The sequence below is a fragment of the Myripristis murdjan genome, chromosome 9 (genome assembly GCF_902150065.1).
Source record: "Myripristis murdjan chromosome 9, fMyrMur1.1, whole genome shotgun sequence".
NCBI classification, from domain to species: domain Eukaryota; kingdom Metazoa; phylum Chordata; class Actinopteri; order Holocentriformes; family Holocentridae; genus Myripristis; species Myripristis murdjan.
Genome location: NC_043988.1, coordinates 25940706 through 25968333, shown reverse-complemented (window position 1 = coordinate 25968333; position 27628 = coordinate 25940706). Strand labels below are relative to the sequence as shown.

The following is a 27628-nucleotide window of genomic DNA, read 5'->3' as shown; positions in this document are numbered from 1 at the left end:
TAATATCATTACCACACATATTGTCCATCTGTAAAGTAGTGCATTCATGTAAGAGTGATTACAAACCAACTTAAAGGAGCATGCCGGTTCTACTTTGACTTCAACACAACAGTCGTGATCCTTATCTTTCTCCTTATCCTGATTCACTCCCATCCATGTTCAAATAATCTGAAAAACTGCTCTGTTAAACTTGTAATTTGCTACCCATCGGTAATTCCATCTTATGAATGCTTGGTCTGCATGTACTTTCACTAAAATTATGGCAAATCCATTACAATTTGTGCACCAGAAAGGAACTATGTTTGTATGTGCATTCAGATTCATTCATTCAGCACCTTGGAGGGAGGAAGTCAACAACTGACTGACTGAGAGCTGCATTGTAGACCGAGGAAGCGTGTTCCTTACACGTAAACTAGAAACAGAATCAGCACTCACTATTCGGCCTAATGTACGGCTAAACTAAGCAGCTATAGTCCCTGCTAGGTCACTTACGTCTCCAGCTTTCAGTGTGGGACACGCTTGGTATTAATTCACACACTGTAAGCGATTATAATAGAGTAAAACAGTCATTTTAGAGATTGTACTAAGTGTACACAAGATGGAATTACCAATGCATGGCGACTTTCAATTTCTCGTTTTTGAATGTGAGTGACGTGGGTGGTGTTAGCCTTGACTTTTAAGCTGCAAAACCAAATTTGTGACACATGAGATCACGACCGTTAACAGAAAGACAAAATAGGGCTGGTATGCTCCTTTGAGGGAAGTTAATTAGTGAAATAAATGCTGCAGATTAGAATTGGATCTTTTTCAAATGATAAAGAACATTTTTAATGAGACAATTAGCACCGGATCAGTAATCCGATATGTGTGAATAAACCGAATATCTCCAAGAAATGTTTGTATGATTAAAATTTTAATCTGCATTTGGCAGGGGACTACAGCAGTATGCAAGGTGTTTTACGCTCAGAGAGAAATAATGAAAGCAGTAATTTAATTATGAATAACATTTGTTTTTTTTTCTGGAGTGCTCACCTCGTCATGGATCGATGAGCAGTAAACCTCTAAAACTAGCTGCACTCAAAATGTGTATTGACCACCAGTGTTTGGAATTTTCTCCAGCTTTCTTTCGCAATTATTGTATGTTTCCTTGCAAAATATTCCTTGGAAAACAAGGAGAATGATGGAAGAAAATTCAGTCGACCCAGTTTATTTTGTGAGGATTACCAGTGTTGAATGAAGTTGTGGTGATGAGGTGGTTGTTAGCACCTTTGTTTAGAGCAGCACCATGTGAACATGAGCTACTCTGTTTTTGGATGGATGACTGTAGTGCTGCATGAGAGTAAGTATTATTGTACATTGAATGTGTCCATGGTGGTGTGTGAGGGTGTGTTACCCTGGCTACGGCCCGCAGGTGACACAACACTGTCTCTGGACCGACCTGAGGGAGCAGCGACCCAACAGCTTCAGCTTGTCACAGAAGCGAGAGGACATGCTGTTCTTTCTGCACACTGGACCTGTTCGAGAGGGAAACACAGCTCAAACCAGTTCAAATGCCCTGACACACAGCAAGAACGGCTGCATGTCAACTAAAGTGTATTTATGGAGTGCTTTTGACAAACATAGGAAGCAAAGGAAACAAAAACAAAATGTGTGTGTATGTATCAGTGGTCAACCAACGTGGGTTTTTCAATGGCTGATGCCGATGTTCAGAGAACACGGCAGCCGATGGGCCATATACAAGGCCGATACCATGTTTTTTTTTTTCAATCTGATAAAATACAACAATTTGATAATAATAACAAATGAAACACAAAATTGCTTAACTTAAATGAAAATGTATTTAATACTAATGTCAGTGTCTGTATTGTCTGTTTGCTTAAGAAGAACTGCACTCTGTCTGCAGTGCATTTACTTTAAATTAAAAAACTTACTTTAAATTAAAAAATATATCAAATAATAAATTTACACATGTAATCCTAAAACTAAACTTTGCAAAAAACAAACAAACAAAAAAAAAAACGAAAAAAATAAGAATGAAAAATAAGTAAAGTTTCAGTCAGTATTAGCCAATACCGATTAGCTCAAAATGCCAGATATCGCCATAATTGGTTGACTGTTAGTGAGTGTGTGTGTGTGTGTGTGTGTGTGTTAAAATGCATGCATGGGTGGAAGTGTAGAGTACAAGATCTGGGCAGTCTGCAGTGGTAAGCAGAGTGCAGATCACAGTAGAGAGACAGTGTTGAAAATGATTTTGCTTTTAGGAGAGAAGGGAAGGCAGAGTGCTGCATGCGCACCTGTGCTGCTCTTGCATTCCTGCATATTGCACTTCCTGAGTGTTTCTGGTTTGGAAATCTTCTCACAGAGGCTGTTTGGCATTACAGCCAAATCCCCCTTACTCACACAGTTGACTTCACGCTGCTGCTGACCCCCACCACAACTCACAGAGCACTGCAAAGACACACACATGTACACATACACACACAGATAACTTACGCTGCTTCTATGACTACAGCCTAGCAGTTCATTTTGCATAACATTTAAAATATCTTCAGTGTCCTATGAAAATCTTGGGGATGTGTCCCTGACCTCCTCCCAGTCCTGGGGCTCCCAGTTTGTGCAGGGCTTTAGCTGGCATGGCTCTGTGCTGTTTGGCCTCCGCGGGGCGCTACAGCGCTGAGGCTCTGGGCAGTACACCAGCCGCTCCCTGACTCCCTCGCCACAGCTCCCAGAGCACTGAGGACGACAAGAAGACTCATGTAAGGTATGTAGTTACATACAAAACAGTTCAAATCTCTCCATGTTTACATTTACACATTGTATCTGTGTATCTATGCATGCACCAAAGGGAAGACAGCATTCCTCAAATTTGGGGGGAGGTGAGTGCAGATGGGTGGGGAGTAGGGGTGGGGTGGAGGGGGCTATGCATTGGTAATTCTCTTTATTGTCCTATCCAGTGATAACACATGCACTGTATGTGGTAGTGTCCCATTTTTGGCAATTTCTAAAATACAAAAGATCAAATTGAGTGTAACTTGTGGCTACACTGGTGAAATATATCGTTCCTTGATGTTTAATGTACTAATAAATGGGCAACTTGTTGATCCAGTGTAGAAAAGCAATAAAGGCCTTTGTTGGGAATGTGGACTGGATGAGGGGACTGGATCAGTGTGGATCATGCTACAAAAAAGAAGTGAATTGTGAGAACAGCAATGCACTGTATATTGCTTTAGATTGATGCCTCTGATGCCTTGAGAGACATCATGTTAATCAGGTAACATGATTTTTTGCCTTATCCAGTGAGCTGCATGCATGTGGCAGAGACCTGAGCACATCATCATGAGACATGGGGCCCTATCTTGTGCCACCCGCTATCCGCTGCCACGACCCGCTACCCGCAAATTGCGGATTTAGGAGCTTCCACTATCCCTAAACGGTATCTTGCGCCACCCGCTACCCGCTATCCGTTATGCCGACTGCATCATTTGCGCCTGGAGGTGCGTCGTGGGCGTGTTTCATGCGCTATCCCTAAAGTTGCTATCTTGCGCACACACTTTAGGGAAAGCGGATAGCGGGTGGTCAGGACCGCCCGCTATCCGCTTTCCCTAAAGTGTGTGCTGTTAGGAGAGCGCGCCCAGGCAGCTTCAATGCGCGCCCCGACGGAGCCTCGCCACACACACGGTCGGACTGATACCGGGACGCCGCCGGAATGGACTGAGTATATTACTCTTATAGACTGTTTAGAGGAAAGACTGTTTTAATTGGACACTTACGCCAGCACGTTTTATTGTTTTATCATAAGCCAGCAGCTGTGCTATATTTTTATTTTTAATATTTTATTTGCCCAATCTACCTTGTCAATAAATTAGTTTACACATAGTTACACCTCTGCCTCTTGTGTGTGTGTGGTGTGACCCGGGGATTTTACTCAATCAGTACAACCTTGTGACAGTACAACCTTGTGACACGTCCACTTGTGACACGTCCACTTGGACACTTGGCTCCACCTCCCGAATTAACTCGCCTATAATATAATATATCATATGTATATAAAGCCAACTTGCTTTAGCCTCAGTAGAAGCCCTGAGAAAATCTACCTCCCTCTCTCCATCGCGGGTTTAGGATTTAGGATTTAGGATAGCGCAGCCTGCCCTTAAAGGCAATGGCACCTGGCACATTGATTGGTTTAACTGGCGTAACGCCCAAAACATGCCTATGCATAATATAGCGGGTAGCGGAGGTGTTTTGCGGATAGCGGGAGGTGCACAAGATAGCAACTTTTACGGGGGAACGCCTCTTCCTAAATCCTAAATCCGCAAATAGCGGGTTTAGGGAGTCTGGCGCAAGATAGGGCCCATCGTGTCACTCAGGTAACATGACATCTGAGGAGAAATATGCACATCATGTTGAAATCTGTTCTTCTACATATCTCACTTGAGCTTCAGTCCCAAATGAATGAGCCACATTTTTGGGCAACTTAGCAGAATCTATTGTAACACAAATAAAGAAAGCAATATTCAACACGTGAACCCTACCGGTCCCCAGGGTGACGTTCTCCAGGTCAGGCAGGGTCTGAGGGGGCAGGACATGGTGCTGGGGGGTCTGCTGGACAGGGCCTGGCAGTGGAAAGGTCTGAGAGGGCGTTTATTCTGGGAATCCACACACTGGACATCACGCTGCCTCCTTCCCACCACTGCACAGTCCTCTGGACACTGAGGACGTAAAGAAAGTTATACTGGAATGTATGGCTCAGAGAATGAGAGGGTTATTTAACCCTTAGATGAATAAATGAATGGAACCTACACTCTTCCATAAGTGTGTTAAAAATGACCCGTATTATTATATTCAATGTATTTACAATAATTTAAGCTGATTTTTTTTTCATTCTTTTTGATAAACTATATTAAATAAATAAATAAATAAATTTTATAATTTAAAATATGGTTATTTGTATAACACATTTTAAAGTGTATTTAACTAGTGGAAGATAGATATTCTTATCATCAAACCAAAAATTAAAAAAAAATATGTATATTATATTGATAATGATATGATATAGTATTGTATAAAAATAAAGTGTAAAATAGTCTTGAAAAGTGATCACACTGCTGACATGTGAAGTCTGCTCAACAATAAACAGGCTTTATACTTGATAAGGATCAAATGCTCTCATGAGATTCCACAGGAAATGCATACAGGTTATTCTTGACCGACTTAAGGAAACTTGGGGTAGTGTTACAAAACATCTGTTTTCTTAAAAAGATCAAAAAGCAAATAATAAATTTGAATGGGACAGAATTAAAACCAACATTTCTGAGGAACCCCTTGACCATGAAAAGATGAAATATTTTCATTGCAAAGCTTTTGCAAGAAAAAAAAAAAAACACAGATCATTTTTAACCCATTTATGTATCTAAGGGTTAATTAAGACCTAAGCCTGATTCATTTCATCATCTGGAAAACTGACAAGACTCTGTCAGATTCTGTCACTGCGGGATACCTAAGGTTACGGACCTTGCTCCAGTTGCTGCTTAACCACGTGGCGCAGTGCCGTAGGTGGCAGGTACGAGCCGGCTCAGGTTTCTTAATGTTGGCACAGTCCTCATCATTCTGGGAGCTGCACATGACCGTCCTCCATACCGCACCAATCCCACAGGATGTAGAGCACTGGAGAGAGGAGAGGAGAGGAAAGAGGAGGAGAGGAGAGGCAGGTTCCTCATTGCAACCTGAATTGTGTTTATGCAGTGACAGACTCAGTAAAATGCAAAATAATGCAATATATTGTCGTGACATGACATAAACTTCTCCAGAATTTCGAAACTTACCACCAAACATTCTTAGAGGGAAATTCCACCCTCAGACATTCCCGTACTGTTACTGTACAACAACCCTTAATGTTCAGTGCATTCTAGCGATTATTTTGTGGTGACGTGTTGTGGTTTCACCTTTTCGTTGCACCCACCCTCCCTTAACTACTCTATTTCAGTTAGTGGTATCCTAAATTTCCCACCCTGAATGCCTGTCAACACGCCTCACATGCTGATCTGCAATCTGTTTGCAACACATGTCATGGCATCGTGTTCTGGTTCTACTGTCAGGGCAGAAATTAGTGGGCTATCTCTGCCTCTTCTATAATGGACTCCTCACATGATGATGTTGTTGAAGCACTTGATTCTTAAGGAGGGACATCCAAGCCTGATGTTCACCTTTTAGACATTTGGATCTATGTTTGGCCAGTTTTCATTGAGAATAAGACAAATACACCACCAAACAATTAGGGATATCGCAAAAATAATAACAGTCAAATTTCATGACACTCGATATCTGACAGCAAAAACAGAAAACCCGTTGAGCACACACTCCTTTGTATAAATAATAACTAGTGAACAGAAACTTGGTGTTTCAAGTATTTTAGCATACATGTAATGGTTACATTAGATTAAAAGCACTGAAATTACAGTGTAACGAACCAAGCTGCACCCGTACCTGTGCTAAAAACACTAGTATTAGCATTGTTTTCAAAATTTTGGTATGCTATTAACTTGGTGCCTAAATATCAATTTTTGTTTCATCCCTACAAACACAAAACACAACAGAAATGCAGGGCGCATCACCCATAGTTGTTTTTTAATAGTGTGTCAGGGTGTTTTGAGGGAATTTTTCCATCTAAGTTTGGACCCACCTCACTCCAGTTTCCAGTTATCCAGAATACATCCATGCTAACCGTCTCTCTGGCCATCAGGTTGCTCTGGTCACCAGTGGCGCTGACCCCGGGGCTTCCTGCTCTCTGGTTCTGGTTCTTGGAGCGGTGGGTGGGGCTTTTGGAACGGGGGGAGGGCTTTTTAGAATGAGAGCTGTTTTTTTTGGGATTGTCGGCGAGTTTCTTCAGTTTGATGATTTTCACTGTGGACTGGGGTGCCGCCGCAGTGCTGAATGTCTTTTTTGCAGTAGTCGGGGTGGGGGCTCGTGTTGTGTGGTAGTGAGCTTTTGCCGGGGCGGAGTGCTTTTTGGGTGTTGGAGTGGCGTGAGGAAGTGTCCAGCGGCCGTACGGACTGATGGAAGGGGTGGTGTTAGGGTTGAAGAGGGGATAGTGGCGTGTGGTTTTAGCCCACATATCTGTAGTGGTGTGTGGGGTGGAGTAGGTGTGTGTAGTGGGTGCTCTGGTTGTGTGTGCCGTATGTGGGCTTGTCTGTAAAGCAGGGGCAGTAATGAGTGTATGTGGTGATGCTGTGGTGGTGAGCGATTTAATGGGTGTTCGGAGGGAAGTTGCCGTGGTAACAGCATCCAGGTCAGTAATGCCGTCCTCCTCTGTTGTCCTATCTTCAACAACATAGTCATAACCTGGAGTGTACACCACAACATTTGGTGTGCTTCCATCCTCTTCCTCCTCCTCTTCCACTTCTGTCTTTCCTGCATCAGTCCGTTTTACATCTACCTCATCAGGGAAAGAGTTTCCTCCCTTATCTTCCTTAGTTTCCTTTCTTCTCACTATGACATTGAACTCATAATCATCTGCGTCTATAATTTCAGGCGTTGTGATCTCAGGGGTTGTGACAGATGTGGTTGCAGGGATGAAAGCAGCTGTAGTTTGCCTGCTGGTTGTTTCCTCCCTCACGGTGACAGTGGGTGTAGGTGTAGGTGTAGCAGTGGTGCTCCTGGGAGCCCAGGTAGGTGAGACAGGACGCCTGGTGGTGGTGGTGTTCCTTGGTGGATAGATGCGGCGATATTTCGGCGGAGGCCCAGGTCGTCTGCGGAGACTTGAGTTGGGGCAGCTCTGCAGAGCGCACAGTGATCGGGACCGGGGTTTGGTTGAGAGGTCGCAGGTTGATTTGGGTGCTAACGTGCAAGTAACTGTCCGAGAGCGAACGCCTCCTCCACATGATACTGGGCACTGAGAGGGAGGAAGAGCATTGATCAGGGATCAAGGATGCACGGATATGTTTTTTTGAGGCTGATGTTCATATTCAATATTTTCCTACCACAACAGCCTACACTATTGCTACTATTGTAAGAATCATAACACAAATTCTTGTGCAAGACAGGTTAAGCTTCTCATACAGGCCTGTTTTATGAGAACTGTTTTTAAAACAAAATATTCTTAGTTTTTGTTATTTAGGGAGAGAGAGAGGGAGTGACATGCAGCAAGGAGTGACACACTCCTAGAAAAAAAATCCTATAATTGTCAGTGTCACCTATCAAAGTAAAAATAATATTGGAATGATATTGCTTTTTAAAGGTTTTAACGGTTGTTACCAATAGACTGTCAATATCGGCCCATGCCGGTTTCATACAATAACACAGATACAAAGAAATGCATCGGGACTGGATTGGAGACAAAAATGCAAGATAAACGGGCTGATAAGAGTTATTGAGGATCTGTGGTCTAAGCAGAAAGCTTACCTCTTCCCATAAACCAACAGCCCAGTCCTGCCCGCAGGGAACATCTCTGTTGCATGGCACCAAAGGTTTGGGTTTAAGGAGATGCTTGCATTCCACCGGGTGGAGCACCCTCTCCTCCCCTGACACCGTTCGAACACAGAGCACCGTTCGCTTTCGCACTCCATCTGAGCCACAGGTGGCTGTGCACTGCTGCCAGCCCCCCACCCACCACCTGAAAGACAAGAGATGGAGACGAAGAAAAAGAGAAGGAACAGGACAGAGACATACACACATAGTAAGCATTATAAGGCAGATGAAACCATCTACTGATGTCTGGAAACAGCAGATTGGAGTTGGCGCTGCTCTGGGGGAAGAAATAATCTAACTGGCTGAATTGAACCTCAGTGGGCATAGCTTAAATTTTTCTGGCTAAGCTGTTCTAATAAAGGAAGATGATGCATTGCAAGCTGTGCCAATGATATGAAAAAAATATGTATGTCCTGTCTCTTAGTAAGCTTGGCTGACCTTCCAAGTTCACATCAGCCATACTAACCTGTGGCAGCTGAGGGAAGTTAGCTAACTAACCTGCTGACCCTCAGAATCTATAAATGTTATAATCAAGAAAGAACAAAAAATATGCTCTGAAAAAACATGATGCTTTTATCACTGCCCGGTGAAGTTTCACTTAACCAGCATGCCTCTCCAGCAGCTCTGCATGATGGTGAACGAGCAGGTAAGTAAAATAATGTTTTGAGAGTTCAAACCTTGCAGGGCATTCCATGTTCTTGCACTTGCGGTGCCGGTCCTCCGGGCGACTGTCTGGGTCACACAGAGACTCATCCACAACACCCACATCCATCTCAAAGCAACGCACCGGCTGAAGCTGCTCACCTGGAAGTAGACAAGGCAACACTCAGGTCCATCGAAATGCTACCTTCAGGTTGTATAACACTAAACAAACAGAAAAACGCAAACACAACTGCGATACCTACCAAGACCACACGTGGTGCTGCAGTCTGTCCACGCCCCGTGTCTCCACCCGTAAAGAGGTTCAATGACCTCATTTCCTGTCTCTCGGCTCTTCTTGACGACATACTCGTACTTTATACCTGGGTTCTTCTCCTGATACAGCAACTGGACCACGACAAAGAGTATCATGTGAGGTGTGTGATCTCCTCAAGATTATCACCAGGACTGGGATTATTCAGGACTTCATATTCCAAGTTGATGACATTACCTGGCATCTATGAAACATCCAATAATTGCCAAGGGTCAGCTGAAGTGTAGACATCACTGACGAAAAATGTGGAACAATCATGGAATTTGATGTAATTTGTGCGTGCGTGGTTCTCATCTTCTAAAGATAGATTATGTGCTCATGTAACATTTTTGGCGAGTTGAGTATAAACAGCTCTCACTTTAATCGACCCTTGGCAATTTTGCGTAGAGCACCTTTAATGAAGAATGTTTAGATATTTTGTCGAAGAATAATCTAAAATGCAGTCGTTCTTATTCTCCCAAGAAACACACTGGCTGATCTGGGGACTTTACACAAGCAAAACAAATTGAAAGACGCTCTGATTGGCTGACTGTCCTGGGACTCCATCCTACTGGCCTTGATTTGGCTTAACTCAAAGGAACGGTCCACCCAAACACAATATATATATATATATATATATATATATATATATATATATTTTTTTTTTTTTTTTTTTTTTCTCACTTAACCCTTGTGAAATCTAGATTTTTTCAGTGTGATTTGGTGTGATTTTTCCCTGCATCCCAATACAATGGGGCTGAATAGGTGTTTATTTGTGGAGCTCAAACTGTCCAAAATTTATAAGTGAAAATTAACACTAACACAAATCCCCGACATAATCCACAGCCCTCAGGTGCAAAGAGTGTTGTTGGGAACTATTTTTTCCTGCCAAAACACCAACAAACTGTATCTATCCCCGCACCCACCCCGACATATTAGGCATAAGTTGGATAGATAGAGTAGACAGAAACAATCTGGAGGGACAGATTACACTAGGTCCAAGTGGGGAAATATCATTTTTTATATTTGTGGGTGAACTGTTCCTTTAAGTCCATCGTCTGTGTAGCCACTGAGGCAGAATCTAAGTTGCTCCTAAAAAGCTACGATTTCATATTTTTAAACTGCTACTTAATATTTTAATATGCTGTATACACTTGAAAGTCACGTTGACTCCGAGGCTGTCAACGTGCACGCCTACCTGGATCACGACTGGGTGTTTGGTGGGTCCAGGCGCGGTGAGGTTCTCCATGTTCCCGCTGCGTTCGTAGAAGAACGTCGTCCCGCCGGCCTCATACTCCCCGTTCCACTGGATGATGTAATTACCGTTGAGGAAGTAGTCCTCTGACTCCTGACTCCTCAGAGCCAGGAAGTTACCTGCCTCCTCCACTTCCTGCACCAGGATGTCTCGCGCCCCCTCAGGTATCACACCCACGTCCACGTACCCTGAGAGAGGCGGGAGGGGCCAGAGTCAGAGCACGGTAATGGATGGCCCACCATGGCTGCTGCCACACTCACAACAGCATCCAGACTACCAGACAGTTTCTCTCTGATCTTTAATAGAGGGTGGGCTGGGTCTGTGGGGGTGGTTGGCATGTGTATATGTGTGTGTGTGTGTGTGTGTGTGTGTGTGTATTCGGCGTGGGGGGCACTGGTCTGTCTCTGTTTTTTATAGTATGTGGATGAGGGGCTGGATGGGGGAGGACGAAAACAGCTATGAGTAGGTCTCTGGAGTTTAATGATGTTTGTGGGAAGGTGTGTGTGCGTTTCTGTGTTTGTGCAAAGGAGGGGGGAGATTTGCCCTTAGTCTAAGCCTTTTGAAGTCTTACACATCTGGGCTGGTTATCTGGAAAGGATGCTGTGAGGGGCACACACACACACACACACAGAGAATGAGAGAAAGAGTGAGGGGGAGTAAGGGAGGAAAGAATCTTGATTGTTTTAGAGTCTCTTTCTCTATCAATTTGTCCTTAAGGTTTGTTGATCCTGTCATCTTGTGGGTGGGTAATTCTTTTCCAAACATGTTTTGACAGTAAAATGGGACAAATGGGATTGATATCTTTCCACAAATGCAAACACAGGCATGCACACACACATAAACACACACACACACACACTCGCATGCACTCAGCCAAGTACAGCAGGACAAACAGCTGCATGGTCTGGACAAGAAGGCTGCCATGACAACAAAAAAACAACACAATGGCGTAATGCTAATGAACTGTCCTGAAATGACTTGCAGTGCGTAGAAATAAATTTGAATTATGTCCCTTTTTCACAGCTTGCTGGTGAGGGGGTCAAGTCTTTTCTCAGAAGTGGCTCATTTTTTGTAGAAGGTGTAATGTGTTGTCTGTTTTTTGTTACTACGACTGGATGTTTATCTCCGTTAGAAGATAATTTCTTTGTTTTCCAGCTGAGCATAAATAGGTTCTTTTTTCCACACCATTTGCTTTTTTGCTCGGTGTCAACACTCACCAAAGCTTTCTCCTCCATCGAACGTCTTATAGACCGTTTCACAGCTTGTCCCATCTCCCAAACAGACTCCGCAGCGATCTTCTACTGCATTTGAATCTATGCCATAGTCACAGCCTACCTCCTAGAGTCACACAAAACACAAAAACATCCACAGACACATGATGCCTCCCATCTTGAATAATGGTATGACCCAAAAGGGGAGATTAAAGGTAAAAACAACACTAAACCTTTAATGTAGTTCAGGCTTTGTACACTTACTGGGTTTCAACGAGTCTTTCATGACTTCCCCAGAAATTTCAGCTCAATTTCTATTAGCAAAATAAATTAATTTTATATGACTTTGTTCACGTCTGTGTATCTTTCAAATACTGTGTGTGAGCTTCTCTAGGAAAAACTGAGCAACAGACCTAGATTGGTTTTTCATTTTTAAATTCCAGTCCAACTGAAACAAAACAATCTGCAGTTGGTTTGACTGAAAATGCAGACAGCATTTACTTGCGGAGATAAAATGAGCTATTTTCAACTATCTTCACACAAACTGGTGCATGAACACGCACTATGGAAATCCTAAGATGTCACCACAAGTGTTTAACCCTCTGTTATTTATTTTTAAATGGCCAATCAATCTTTGAGTTAATAATTAAAGATTGATTGAGTTAATACTGCATTAATCCTGAGTTAATGCTTAAAATTTTCTTTGAGTTAATACTGCTTTATTCAGATTTCCAGGACATTTACCAAACGTTTTTAAAATTATTATGTTCCATAACTTCTCAACGATCTGAAAGTTATAGTTTCAAATGTGCTGATTTTGTTTCAGGTTTTTCTCATGACCCTTAGAGTTACACTGCAACACATCTCAGATCCCGCTTCTAACCCTACAACCGCCCCCCCCTCCCAGTCTCTTACCCAGCCACACTACCTTGCACACTCCGTTGACACAGATGTTTCTTGAGTTGTTGTTCATGAAGCATGGAGTGCCGTCTGTCACAGCGTCAAGCATCTTCTCCGAAAAATACTCATTCACCGGTCGACAGTGCAGCTCACAGGGGCTCACTGAAGAGGGTTGGGGTTGCAATTTTAATTCCACTGAAATGCTCGTTGTAAGTATATGTGCACAAAACCACAAATAATGTGAAGCTGAACTGTTTCAGTGACTAAAAATTTGGAAAGACACATATTATTCACGGTTCTGTATACTGTGATTAATATTACAACTAACAGACAGAGATCATGAATCCCGGTATATCAGAAGTGTGGTGATCTCTTCAAACACAACAGTTACCAGTATTGAAAGGATGCCTTTACTTGTAAGACACACAGTGACAGTGCAACACTGGTGTCTTAGCAATGTATATGGCGCCCCCTGTTGACTGACAAATATAATCACACCTACTCAAGTGTAAGCATGCAATGGAAAGCAATACTAGTTTACACATCTTTGGACTTTATATATTTGTGCCATTGAATGCTGACCTGGATTAGCCACAGGGATCCACTGGTAGAGCTGATTCTGGTAAGGAACGGTGTCAAACTCACTGCACAGCATCTCTCTAAAGGTGGGCTTATTCTGCTGGCACGGCTTTGTGTTACAAGTGCGATAGCGCTTCCTTTCCCCTGTACAGTATTTTCCTCCAAACTCCGGTCTGTGGGAAACAGTGGAAAGACTTCATCATCGGTGTGATCGGATCATCGCTTAGTATCGTTTAACAAAAAGAAAAGGATGTCATGTTGTCTTAGAAAATGCAAAACCTCACAGGAAAGAGAGGGAGAAAAGTTGAAAAACGGTGTGTTGTATGAGACAGATTTAGAGTCAGTTCTTACTTGGGGTTGTTGCATTCCCTCTCTGCTGACTGGACACCGGCTCCACATGTCCTGGAGCAGTGAGACCAGGTGCTCCACTGTCCCCAGCCTCCATTCACCGTCTCTGGCAGCTTACCCACAATCACACACTCCCCTGAGATGCACCACTGAGGGAGAAGACACTGATGAAACTACTTCATGTTGAAAAACCTATTTATTCTCACTCTGTTATAACTAAATGGTGGTTTCTGTACATATAATATGTGTTGCATGCGCGTAGATGTTTTATGCATGTATGTGTGGCAAAATTTTTATTAGGATATGCCCTTTGAGATGTGCCATCTTGTTTTATTAATTTATTACATTTAGTCACATTCTACTGTTTCCTCCTGTCCTTGTAAGGCATGTTGAGACAGCTGTGACTATGCACTTTAAATAAACTTACTGTCTTACTCAAAGGAAGTTAGTGATACACTGAATGCTCAGCCTAAGACTCAGACCCATATCCAAATTGCAATTCATAACCCTCCCCAGGCAAATGCAATTCAAATCCAAACAGAACTAAGGCGACTGTAAGCATCCACCTTCTCAGGTCCACAGCGAGTGCCGTCTATCGGCGAGTCCAGTTTGGAGCGACAGGAGCCGTTCACCGAACACCAAAGGATCTGGCAAACGTTCTGAAATAGAGACACAGAACCAGTGACAAATGAGCACAGCACTGTTTGTGTATGTGCGCGTACGTTCATGATACTCACATCAACCTCAGGGCAGAAGGTGGCGTTGGGGCCGTACTGTAGCTGGCACTGGTGGTGCGTGGTGTAGCGGACACCAAGGCGTGCTAACGGGGTCGTGAGGTCCCGCTTGGAGGGACGGTCATCGAGACAGAACCCCCAACCACGACTACGACATGAGAGAGACAAAGGTCTGAGGTTGGATGGGTGACATGTTGACAGAGATGAAATGAGGAAAGGGCAAGAAGTACGAAAGGGACTTGAGAGGGATGGGAAAAGAGGAGCTTTATATTTCAACAGAAAAAGAGCTGTAATATAAACTCTGAGTCTTAAGGCAGGGCTTCATACTCCAGAAAGAAGTGATTTATCAGAGAAAAACAACTTCACTCTTGCTTGAGTTTCCTTTGAGCTTGACATATTTGTCTATCATTCATTACTGCGGATGCTGTGGCCTCATTTGTTACAATTTTGTGCTTATTCAGTGTCTTTTGTATCTGTGCTTTGTTGCTCTCTAAAGCTCTTTGTGACTAAACCTGCTTGAAAGTGTTTTTCAGAAATATATTTGACTTGAAAAAGCAGCATGGGAAGTTCATGTCATTTTTCATGCTCAACTTTTTTTTTTGTATCTTTGTTTTCTTCCATTGAACACTAAACCCATTGTGTTTGATTACTGGACCGTTCAACCCACTCCATTAAAATCTACGCCTGCCTGCCCATTCATCTGCATTGAGGAAGAGTCATTCTGGTGCTGAATTGCCCTCATTTTCCCAGTGATTAGACAGCCATGCCAATTCACACATCTTCCAGACTACTTGTGAATTCCACACAAAGAAAAATAGCTGAACGTGAGTGAACTGTGTTATATTTTCTTCCAATTAATGACTTCAGAGAAAACTATGAGTCTGGTCTTACTCTAGAAAACGTGTGATGTATTCCTTGGAGCAAGGCGACCAAGTGAGAGGGGAGCTGTCGTACATCAGCTGTCTGGACATGATGAAGGGATGTCTCCCTTCCAGCTCACAGTCATTCCCCTGGCCATCGTGATGGATACCAAAACTGCATTCAAACACATAAAAAATGATGGGCTGAAATAGTATCACAACATCAAGAAAAAACATTTATGAGAACAGAGGACTTTTAATGTGACATAAGAAACCCTCTGGCAGCCATAGTGGAGTTTCTCAGCTCTTGCTGGGCAACAGCGCCTGTGAGCAGCTGATTATAGTTGTAAACAGTGGTAAAGTTATGTGCTTTGTGAAAACTGGTATTTTCCCATTGAGTAGTTTGATGAATATTGTGTTTATCTGATTTGCATGCTAGATAATCTATCTTGTATACATTTTTGGCCAGCAGTTGCATGCTAATATTGATATAAACTGCTTTGATAGATTATCCTGCTGGATTGTTGAGCAGCAAGCAAAGCCAAAAAGCAGCTCTGCTTGTTTGGATTAACTGAGATGATGCATTTCAAGCTACAACTCGCAGAGCACTGGAGAGACTAAGAGCAAAGAGGCTACTGCAGCAGCTATGGAGGCCTGCAGATCTGACACCATCTTCTCTCGCCCATCTCCACCGACTCCCCAGCTGATAACCTCATGCCGAACCTCGAGCGACACTTTAATGACCTAAAGCCCCCTCCTGCTTCCCTTAAAGCATTCCTTGAGGTCATAAAAGCAGCACTATTGGCAAACTCTCCATTCAACTTTTGCACAAAGAACTCAGAAAAGACACTAACACAAACACTGCAATATGATATGTGCCTCAACTGATTCCACATTTTCAGTTTAGTCTGAGTTGTATTTGAATGAAGTTTGTAATAATGTATTACTAATATTATAGAGATTAGGGTAATACCTCAAGGCTGGGTTAGACCAAAATTTGTCATGTTTGATATCCTCTGACAGTATAAATCATGACTGTTTTAAAGGAATCACTTTCAACCAAGTACCTGGTATTGTTCTAATAATTATAGTAGTTATAAACAAAGAATGAAAAGGTGGTCCTTCAACTTGAAAGGACAAGTGTCTTGGAAACATCCCTTTCCAAGAGAAACTTTATTCAGGTGAAGCCTTTGTCCAGGCAGTTTAGTTCTGCAGAAAAAGAGCAGAGAAGAGGAAGGATCAAGAAGAAGAAGATTGATCCTGCTATGAGGAAGTGATGACTGATTATAATTGACTGGCCAGAGATTTGCTTCAGTGAGATTCATCTGCTGCAGAGATCATGACAGAGAAACAAGCTGGTCTTGCTTCTCTTTCCCCTGACGGTGTCCCTCCTCCACTGCCAGAGCCAACATGAACAAAGGAGATACACAAAGAGTTAGTTTGCCCCAAACTGGACACCATGGATTTGTCCAACTCTGCCTTCCATATCCTTATCACTGCATCCCAGATGAACAGAGCATCCGGAACCGATTTGAGATGCCCAAGTCAGCTCCACAATGCCAGAGCCACTGACCTGCTCTCAGTCTGCAGAGACAGACATCGGCTCTGTAGAGTGGAGCATTCTTCAGTAGCCTAATAGTTGATCTGTAGGTCTGACTGAACATTACTGAAGTCAGATTTATTCCATCTGTGCTGGCTCAGTCGCTGATCACATATCTTGCTCTCCCACATATTTCTCTACTGAGTGCTTTTCCAGCATCGGTTGACTTCCACCAGTAGGATGTGTGTGAAATCTCCAACCCAGTCCACTGCATATCTCATTTAATCATATTAAGCACATATATATAATCTGATGTATAATATATAAATTTTGCATGACAGGGGTTATTTGTCTTTTGTGTGAATTAAGGTTCTTTACTACAAAGGTTACTAACGGTCCCAAGAATGACAATGTGGTGCATGTCTGTTTGATGGTATGAACTCCCAAACACATATTCGCTGCACTACTAATCTAAATTGTCAGTCAATTCAATGACATTACTGAATGATTTTCCACCCATATCAAAACAATCTTATCAGATATCTGTCTTTTATTGCCTGGTTGCTCGATATGAAGTCATTACTATCATGCAGACAGTTTTGAACTGGGTATTCATAATGGTACCAACATTGGCTGCAAGGAAATTAATCATGCAGCTGCAAAGCCTCTATAGCAGTGGTTCCCAACCCGCTCAGGCACTTTCCTCCTGTAAGTTTTTTTTTTCTTTGGCAGCTATGTTTTTGCTCGCTAGATTGGATTACAGTCTGTCACGTCTGCCACGTCAGGTAGATCTGCTTCTTCGGCCCAGCCAGTCAACATCAAGTTCATAACTGGATCAGGTACAAGCTGATCTTGAAAACTAAAACAAACAAAAAAAGAAACTGCAGGACAGGGGGTCCCGGGGGACTGGATACGCATGCACGCACACACGCACACACGCACACACGCACACACACCTGTGGCCCATTTCATGAGCGATGGTGAAGGCGACGGGGAGGCCTGAATCCTCATTGATGTTGCAGCTGCGGTGTGGTTGGCACATCCCAGACAGGTGAGACAGTCCCAGGGTCTCACAGGGCTGGTTCATTCCTGCACAGATGTCTTTCCTGGGGGAATACACACATATATATACACACGTAAACACACACAAAAGACACACACAGACAAATACGTGTGTACATACACACACCATCAGATGTAGAGCTTTTAGTGCAAATTGTTTGGCCATCTCATTTCAAAGCTTTCTATTAAATGTAAATGATCTGTGTGTGCATGTGTGTGTGTGTGTGTGTGTGTGTGAGTGTGTGTGAGTGTGTGTGTGTGTGTGTGTGTGTGTGTGTGTCTGTGTGTGTGTGTGAGTGAGTGTGTGCCTCACCTGGTGACCAACACAGCTAAGTCATGATGAGCTGGATGTGTGTCACTCTGTGGGTTGAGGTTCTTCTGCCAGGCACAGAAACTGGCTAAAGTTGTGTCTGCGTGGTGAACAATCTTTAACCCTTTCTGCAAGAGAAAAACTAAATTATATTACAAAATACCCTCATGCATACCTTAGAACAATTTCAGATTCAATCTTTAGGAGAAATTCAGCTGCAGTGTCAGTTGCAGGACGGCACCCTGTAACTGGCAGCTATGCCATGTCTTGCTCAAGGGAACTTCAGCAGGATGCTTTCTGTCTCAGAACCCAGGCCATCCAACTTAAGGACTGTCTCCCCACTAACAGCACCATTATGCTGCCCCTTACAAGACAAGGATATGGTTTGTCCAAGCAAAAATATTCTACCGTTTCAAGTTAATTCAGTTAAATGTATATTCCACAGTTTCAAGGGTATTTCAGAGCATTACATATTCATTATGGCCGTGTCGCAAGTGAATGTTACCTCTTCTCCATGTAGCAGAATGAGACGAACCAGGATGATGTGGATGGCATTCCCAATACTGGCATCATGAAAGATCCCAGCTACCTATCAACAGAGAGATCACTCAGTACTAAACATATCAGCAATCACTGTCTTCTTATGCCTAAACATTTAATGACTGAGCACCCATGTGGAACCTGAACTCTACCAGGGGCAGAAAAGGTCAACAGGGTCTTAATGCTCATGTTAGAGACCCCGTTGACCTTCCCAACTCTTTTCAGACAAAGCGGGGAGGAGAAAACAAAAGGCGCTGGCAAATAAATACCAAGTATTAGGAAGGCTGTGAGCAGTCTTGTGAGGCGCAACTACTCACAGACCTTTTGTTGTGGCTTCACGGTCCTAATTTTGTGTTTTTTTGCAGACTCTTTCTCATACTGAGTGAAAAGATGAGATGTCCATCTTTGAAAATGGAGCTGAAAACATGATATGACATACATGGTGATGTGATCAGCCTGTGACAGGATTTAAAAGTGATGGACAGCCAGTGCAGCCAATCAAAAAATTGGCCGAGGTTAGATTAAAGAGGACAGGAAAATGCATTTTTTAAAAATAAATGTCCCCAGACCTCAAATCAAACTAGTTTTCAAACAGACCTATTCTCATCAGATTAGATTTGATTCTGACTCATGAGGTCCTGATGAGATGTGACACGGATTTTGATTCAGTTTGGTTCCATGTCAATTCTGTGAGGAGTTTTTCAGTTACAATACCAGTACCACCTTGCATATAATTTTGCTTTTGTTCAACTCTTCTTTATGATCACATTTTTTAAAACCCAAAATGCATCAATACGTCTCAGTTTCCTTATGCTTGTCATTGAGCAGACATCTGCAGCATGAGGCATGCTACAAATAACATTCAGCAAAAATCTTCACACATCCACTGCGAAAAAAGGCATAGATTAAAAAGTTTATGCCATTATACCAAGATATACAATCTTGGGATTTTAAGAATCGCTATTAGAACATTCATCTGATGTCTGTGAATAATCAGAAAAATCAGTGTTTTAATCCAGCCCCGCTCACCATGTTCATGATGGTGAAGATGTAGGACTCCACGTTGTCGCTGCCGTGGTATTCGATGAGTTTGGAGTCGGCCACCACCATGGTCTCCACCCACCTCTCTCTGCTGACAGAGCGCTGGGTTCGGGACTGAGGCTGTCCCACCCCTTGCTGCTGCTGCTCCCTCTCCCACTCCTCCCTCTCCCTCTCCACCTGGACTGAGTCTCTTGGAGCATCTACAGCATAAAGAATGGAATACATCACTTAAAATACTCCAGTGGCTTACCCTCGGCTGACATTGACGAGGACAGAGAGAAGCATTGAATTGCAATTACTCAAACACATGCATACACACACACACAGAGAATCAGAAATGCACACACACACACCTTTAACTCCACAGGGGCTGGGTGTGTCCTGGGTCTTGGGGCTGCGTTTGTGTCTGTGTGTTTCTGTAGTGACTCTGGGGTAGACTATATGGGGCTCTGGGGTCCCGACAGGATCACTAGGAGAATTATGGACCGGCTCAATGAAATATTGTCCCTCTGGCAGGGTGAAGAGGCCTCTCTGTTGAAAACAAGCAAAGAAAAACACACTGAATAGAAATCAACGGGTGCATTTATACATTTATAGAGAGGTAAATGTACCTCATTGTGGAATAAGAGACTTATAGAGGGCCTATACATTCTTTTGTCTCCATACACAGTTACATGTAGTACACAATTTTGAAGGATGCGAATAAAACATGGTGAGCAAGAGCAAATAATAGTGTGCAGCTCTGTTGCAGACCATCAAGTCTGGTACTTGATACTTGAGGGCGATTCCAATTTTCTGATCCCAAAGCATTTGACACTGTCAAAGGTGAAATACCTGCCTCTACTGACGAGGGAGCATCCTTCCCTCTCTCCTGAGGAAAGGTCAATAGTGCAGCATGGTTCAGTTTCCACTCTTATTGAGCAGCGCAACAATTTTCTGGCCCTAGAGGTGGATGCAGGACTTAATTCAAAACATGATGAAGTACAAGGCTGACACTCTTTACCATATAGAAGCCATATGATTATGTTTCGTGCTGATTAAAGACACACAAGGCAACCTTTTGCATTGATGGCCACAAGTAAGAGCAAGAGATTTTTGCGAGCTCGACGGATTTCATTACCCAGGCTTAATGTAACATGACATCAGTAAATTGCACATTCCTCTGACTGAGATTTCTTAGGGGCTGCTGGGTGTGGAAATGGTGGGGGAAAAAAATCTTTTTGCAACTTCTTAAACCGTCATCGTTAAGTTTAGCTTGGATACAGTGGTAATTCGCAGCTGTTTGGGGAAGAAATTTGTATTTAACTGGAATGTGGACCATGTTAGAATAAACCACAATATGATTATATGTAATATGGATATAATTGAGTGGTTTCCATTTCACGAGTTTGCTGAACCAGCAAATTACATCCATATATGACACAACTGTATGCATCATGGTTGATTCTACATAGCCGGCATTCCAATTTTAGTGGATACAGCTTTAACATTTGATTAGTTACCTTCTTTGCATTGAGATTTTTCACCAGCCACGCTGCTCAACACCTGAAATTTTATCCAATATGGAGAATCTGCAGCACCTCAGTTAGTTGGGATATCACATTCTCATCTTCTTGCAACCCCAATTTCTGAATTTGACTTGATAAAAGGGGTGCATTTACTCACAAAACCTTGCCTTTAAGTGTCTTGTGTAACATAATTCATTACCAGGCTAGGACTCCAATGGAAAAGTGATTGCCTACTGGATAATGTGACAGTTTGTTCTAACATTTATGAGCAGAACAATGAATCCATCATGTAAACTCTTAAAACAAGACAGTAATATTTCAATAATTTCCAGCCCAGTGGGTTAGAGGGAAGAAGTTCCCTTGTTAAAGCCTGCAGAGAAGGTCACCACTGAGTAATTTCCATTGGAGTGGAATCTATAATTGGCCAATAGACCTGAATATGAACCAGGGCATCCTTCCCTCCCTCCCTCCTTCCCTGGGGCGCATTCTCAGTCTGCAGCAGCAGTTCTAGAGAGTTCTGAAGTATGCCATGCATGTTCTTACTGGTATAGACTCTTCCCCTGCTGATCAGAGAGGTCTGCTGCTGAACACACACATAGACACACTCATATGCGCATACACGTGCGCGCTTCCACACCCACACACTATTACACACACGTGTGCATGCATGCACACAAATACATGTACAACGAAAAAATGATTGAGTTCTTTTACCTCTCCGACTTTGATGTACACCCACATGCATTATGAATGTTCTCCCTCCAGCTCAATTTTTGCAAGTTCTCTTACAGTAGTTATGGTGATGGTGTGTGTCTGTCAGCGTGTGCATGTGTGTCCGAACAAGCCCAGGCGGTGCATGGATGAACCCCTCCCTCTATCCCTAAACCAGCTTGCAAAAGAGGGAAATGAGATGTACAATTCTTTTAAGAGCCAAACAGATGGAAAAGGGAAGGTCTGCAAAAGCACAGCTGGTTGCAGGTGCACTTTTACAATATTCATACAGATGCATTCATGTACTTGAGGTGAGCAAAAAATCACTTAACATGCACATGTATTGAGCATTATTAAGAGTTTTGAAGACATCTAAGTTAACAATAAAGTTTTTGTGCAGCTGACTCTTGGATTTCTGTCTTTAGGTCAAGGAGCCAAGCACAGATGTTAAAAATCAGGTCGTGCAATGCTTACAGTTTGTCCAGTTGTGATTCCAAGGGCCTGTCCCACTGTTTACTGCAGCGCCACACTGTTCGGATTACTAGGTCATGCTGACATGTTTTACACATGTCTTTTTCTTTACAGGAAAAAAAAAACAGCTACTCTCCAAACACATTCATTCCGGACTCTCCAGAGCTCTGGATGGGTGTCTTGTTTCTCCATACAGAGAGTTCACAAAGTGCAAATCTAGAGCAGTCGTCCCCTTGGAAAGACCATATTACTGCACCTGCTGCAGTGACTCTCACAGTAAGCAAGTAATCAATATAAAAATAATATTTTCTGTCATACCAAAGAAATGGTCACAACATGAGTAGGTGTGGGAGATGAAGGTACGATTGCTAACTTTGGAGTGTACCATTACGAATTCATCTCTGACTGGTGAATTCAGGATTGTCTGTTTATATCAAGCCACAAGTAGAAGAACAACACAATCTGCACAGATTTTTTTTGACTGGCAGAAATGTGTGTTTGACTTGGCTTGGGTGATTCTTGTCCTTGTTCAAACTTAGATTAGCTGCTTGAGATAAGAAAGGGTTCTCCCACACTGACTCATTGTATGGCCCATGGCCACGGATCCCAGGGCTGCGGTGGACTCATCCACAAAGCATGTCCTCATGTACTTGTGGTCAGTTGGGAAAACTTCCCCAAGGCTCTGAGCAAAAACATTCGGGTTATTTCATTGTTACTCTGAATCTCATTGTCATTTATTACTTTGTATGACGAGTCAGCATCAGGTTTATCTCTCTGCATTGTATCATTTCACTACTGGCACAAGCAAAAACACATTTTGCACATCATGGAGACATCTTGAGTGGATTCTATAGTATTCTCTGCTATCATGTCTCTCTATGCGCTCCTATATGTTTTCCTGAATGTTATACTTTGGACCGAATCCCAGAAGACAAAACCAGGTGGTGGAGGGCAGATCAACCAGGAAGGAATGCTACAGAGAGGCCCAACTAAACATTCAGACCATTGCTCGGCATGATCTGTATGATCTGCATACCAAATGCAGTCCCGCTGGGCAACACTGCTGCCTGCATGGTTTTGCTTGCACAGTGTAGTTATGGTGTTACTCATGATCCCTAAATTACCATGTGCAGATCCTCTGTGATGTCTGTGCTCAAGAAACAGAAGGACATGCAACTTGAAAGGACGGTAACAAGGGCTTTGCTTTTCATTTAAAGGTTCTGCTGCAAAATTGGGGGATTACTCTGTCCCAAATTTTGCACTCTACCCCAAGCAGAAACAGCTCTGGGACGAAGGCCACGGGGCACTTTCGCCACCACGTCTCCCTCTGCCTCCTCCTGCCCTTCTCCTCCTCCTTCCACTAATCCCCCTCCTCTGACCTAGAGGAAGCGTGTTGGGGTGTGAGGTGCCAGAGCCAGGGGAGGTTACCATAACACAGGTCTGTGCTCTAAATACAGCGGCCATGTGGAACTGCTTTACTTCTGTTTCCTGCTTCTGTGGGTTTTGTAGTGCAGGCCAACTGGGTCTGTGGAATAAAGTGACTGCTGTTACACAGAGCCTGTGGCCTTAGCAGCAATTACTAGGACACACGAGGTGGGGGGCAGAACGGTTATTACTGAAATACAATTAATCACATCACTCTTGCACCAAACTGCGCCCTGTGTTTATACTCAGGCAAGAACAACTCAAACCAAAACAGTCGGCGATAGCTGTGGGTCTCGCTGCATTTGTTTGCATTTAATTTTTCATCTCATTTATCTCATACCTTTAAGGTCAAAGACGTTATCGTTTTTCATCTCAAGAGTGAGGAAATATGCATTTAAGCAAAGAAAATACCAAAATAATAGGTCTGAACTTGCACTCACTCGCTCTGTGTTGTGCCTCGGGGGTTAACAACATCTCCATTGAAAAAGCTTAAGTTTTGTTTGAATTGAAAGGTTTCCCACAGAAACAACAAGAGACCCTGACAGCAACCTCCGCCCAGCTATTCTTTCCTCTGTCCTTGCAGTTTCACTTAAGTTCCCAACAGTAAATAATGAGAGTCGGAAAAAATTTGAACTTTGTCAAGACATGATCACCTGCAATGTAGAAACAGCTGACTGTGGTGGAGCTCTATTTGTTCGAGCAAATGAGATTTGGTTTTGTCAGTCGGTGAAATGAGACCATGTAGAGGTGCTAATTTAGCGGCAGGGACCACATTGTGGCTAGTTCAATAAGCATGTAACCGGTCGTCGCCTGACGCCTGGATTGACTCCCATTCCACGCCAAGCTTCATTCAGTCTGTTCAGCCCACCAATCACAGCTCTCAGTGCAAGGGGAACAAATCAGGCTGTAGACAAGGCAAACCCTCTCACCCCTCCCCAACTGGAGGTCAGGCAGGTATGCAGCTATTTCCTAAGCAGTTGTGTTATGCAAACATATAGCAGGGTGATCATCCTCACCGACGAAGGCGGTGCTTACAAAAGAGAAATTAGACTGAAAAACTATGGGCAATAAGTTTTGTACAACTCGAGACAATCATTGGCAATTATCGCAGTTGGCAATTATCGCATTATTGCAATTGGAATAAATTGTTTAACGTAACATTTTCTAGATTTTTGAGGCAAAATAATGCAAAGGTAAGTGAAAGTAATCAGAATACTTTACCTAATTTGTGAATTTTATTGGATTACAATAACAGGAATCTGCAGTGGATTTTGGAAGTTGCTCTGTCAGCTCTCGTAAAGCGGCACATGCTTGTCGTCTGTGTCATTGCATGTTTTATATTGTACTTTACTGTCTGTTTTTTCATCTTGTCACTGCCCTTTGAATAATGCTCAGTAAATAAAGTTTATTATTGTTGCTTCATATTTTGAAGCTGTATGTCTCTATCTGCATCCCTGAGGGTGACTGACCTTAACAGCAGTTTCCCTCCCACATCTGGCTCGCTCTTTGCTGTTTAGCGGCCTCACTGCTATGAACCTCCTTCCACAGAAGAGAATAGCACTTTGTTAGGTTACTGTGGTTTCCCTGGTCAGTTGGAGCAAAGGGACAAACTGGAGCTTTACAAGATTGCAGAAAAATCCTCAATATAAGTTTTAGATAAGGGAACAAAACTGCTGCAGGAATTTAGAGTGACGTAACATATTTTCCTCTGAGGATTACTTGAGGGCATGTAAAGTGGGTCAGTTATACACAACCACAGGACTGGCAGCCGTTTTCATCTGTTTGCAATGAGTCAGACGACATGTACAGTTGCAAGAGGCAAGGCCGTTGCAGCAAATGAAATTTATTCACCAGATCTGTCAGACAGAGGCACTGCAACCCAAACAAACAACACAGACAGGCGGGAGGCAAGACCCTGCAGGAGAGGCATTCCTGCTGTGACAGAATCAAATACACCAAGACATTCTTCATGGCTAAAACTGACACGTCCGATCATTTCAGAGGGGGAAAGTCCTCCTTTTTCCATATATTGTCTCTGACTTGTCGGATTACTACAACAAATAAAGTAATATTTACCCATTACTATCTTAAAGTAACGAGTCAGGTTTTCAAAAACACAAATGGATCCATTCTGAATATACTACTTTTGGAAAAGGTAAAGGCTTTACAATGACTCAGCATTAAAAACTCTGTCAGCAATATATTTCCAACAGTCTTTTTTCATATAGTGGATGTCTTATTTTGGAATGAAACTGTGTGTTTGATTTGCTGCTCTCTCATCTCTCTGCTGACCAGCTGTATTTCACTCCTTTGTAGTTGAAATACTTTTTTGATGAGAAACACTTCAGTAAAAAACCCAACACTCCGAGAACAAAGCCTAATCATCTCTATCTATAAAAAATATGTCAAAGTGATTTACTGTAACTTCAGTCTGACTTAAAATCTAAGCGCAGAACAAAGTAACACTGCATGTTCAAGGATGGAGAGGTTTCAGAGTTTATGGAAGAAAAGACACTGTAACCTAGATAGAGAGAGGGTGAGTCAGTGAGTTAGTCAGTGAATGAATGAACGAAGGGATTAAAGGGTAGAAATAAAAAACAGTATAATATTAAAGATAAGGAAAACAGAAGGGGTGTCGGGGCTGGCTGAGAAGAAAAAGCCATTCGTGGATCTGCAGTGAAGTCGCTCTGCAAATAGTCTCAGGAAGTCTTTGAAGGGCAAACTAACAGACAGGGCACTGTCAGTGGGAGCGGTTTGCTTAGCAGCCTGTGACTGACTAAAGCACATACCAGCTTCCCCAGAGTGATGCCCCTCTCTCCTGTGTCTTAAAAAAAACACATCCTGTGAAAAGGTAATTGAACTTTTCATAGAGGTGTGCATGCTGCTGCAGGTCCCAGGGAGGGGGCTGAACGTAAAATAAAGATCAGGCTTCACATAAATCACAAGGGTTAGGTTGAATGAATGGGACAGAAGTTAAAATTGAGCCTCTTGCCTTGCTGTAACATAATGTGACTCCTTACCAGTCCTTGACAAGCGCTGATGGCAGCAACTCCACGCACATCGGAGTCTGCCACGGTGCCAAGGAGGTGACAGGAATTCCCCTCGGAGCGACGATGCTCCGTCCTGTTCGCGCTCCCGGTCCTCCTCTCCAGGATGTAGTCATTTGAAACCAGGTGACTGTTTGCTGTCAAATTGAATATTAAAACCCGACCTTTGTAGGTGACCTTGTAATAAACCCGTCCCTCTAAATCCTGGGGTCGCAGGTCACGTTTGACTCGCCCACCAGTGAAGTGGTGGGACAGAGAGTGAGAGATGAACTGGCCATCTGCGCCGATTTTCACTGGATGGACGATGGACAGATCTGACTCTGGAATAGAATAGAATAGAATAGAATAGAATATTTAAGGGTATGCCCATTCATATGCGTTAAGGTTTAATTTACTTTTGGTGCATGTCGCTGTGCACTAAATAACAGTCTCATGTGCTCAAGTGATGAATTAACCTACATTCAGCAATGCACGGAAATGCAACTCCCATTAAAACTGCAGCACACTGACCTTTTTCTGCAGAGGGGGAGAGAAGTCTGCCAGAGTCGGAGAACTCTTCGTGGCCGGCTGCCAGAATGAAAACAAAATGTAGCAGAAAAAGAACCCGGCTCTCCTGCGAACATTGCATATTTCATCTAACCAAACTCAAAACACTGGAGAAGATCCTTAGG

General features: G+C 43.0%; 1 protein-coding gene across 1 annotated transcript; it reads right to left on the bottom strand.

The window, feature by feature from the left end:
• Positions 1–622: 622 nt before the first annotated feature.
• LOC115365299 (A disintegrin and metalloproteinase with thrombospondin motifs 12-like) lies at positions 623–27628 on the bottom strand. The gene is made up of 24 exons (XM_030060236.1): positions 27468–27628; positions 26931–27277; positions 20149–20326; positions 19784–19995; positions 18720–18803; positions 18218–18342; positions 17799–17948; positions 15334–15477; positions 14446–14590; positions 14275–14367; positions 13712–13857; positions 13364–13533; positions 12810–12943; positions 11888–12008; positions 10614–10858; positions 9369–9510; positions 9141–9267; positions 8398–8608; positions 6680–7888; positions 5512–5664; positions 4533–4709; positions 2587–2733; positions 2295–2448; positions 623–1514 (listed from the first exon to the last, which is right to left on the bottom strand). Exons 1-24 carry the CDS (start codon positions 27583–27585, stop codon positions 1399–1401), a joined length of 4848 nt encoding a protein of 1615 aa, XP_029916096.1. The 5' UTR covers positions 27586–27628; the 3' UTR covers positions 623–1398.

Excerpts from the sequence above, each read along its gene's own strand:
- LOC115365299 (XM_030060236.1), bottom strand. The coding sequence starts at position 27,585 with ATGCAATGTTCGCAGGAGAGCCGGGTTCTTTTTCTGCTACATTTTGTT. Across the intron at positions 8,609-9,140 it reads AACATGGAATGCCCTGCAAG|GTGGTGGGTGGGGGGCTGGC; the intron begins GTTTGAACTCTC and ends CTTGTCTTTCAG. Across the intron at positions 2,449-2,586 it reads AGCCCCAGGACTGGGAGGAG|TGCTCTGTGAGTTGTGGTGG; the intron begins GTCAGGGACACA and ends GTGTCTTTGCAG.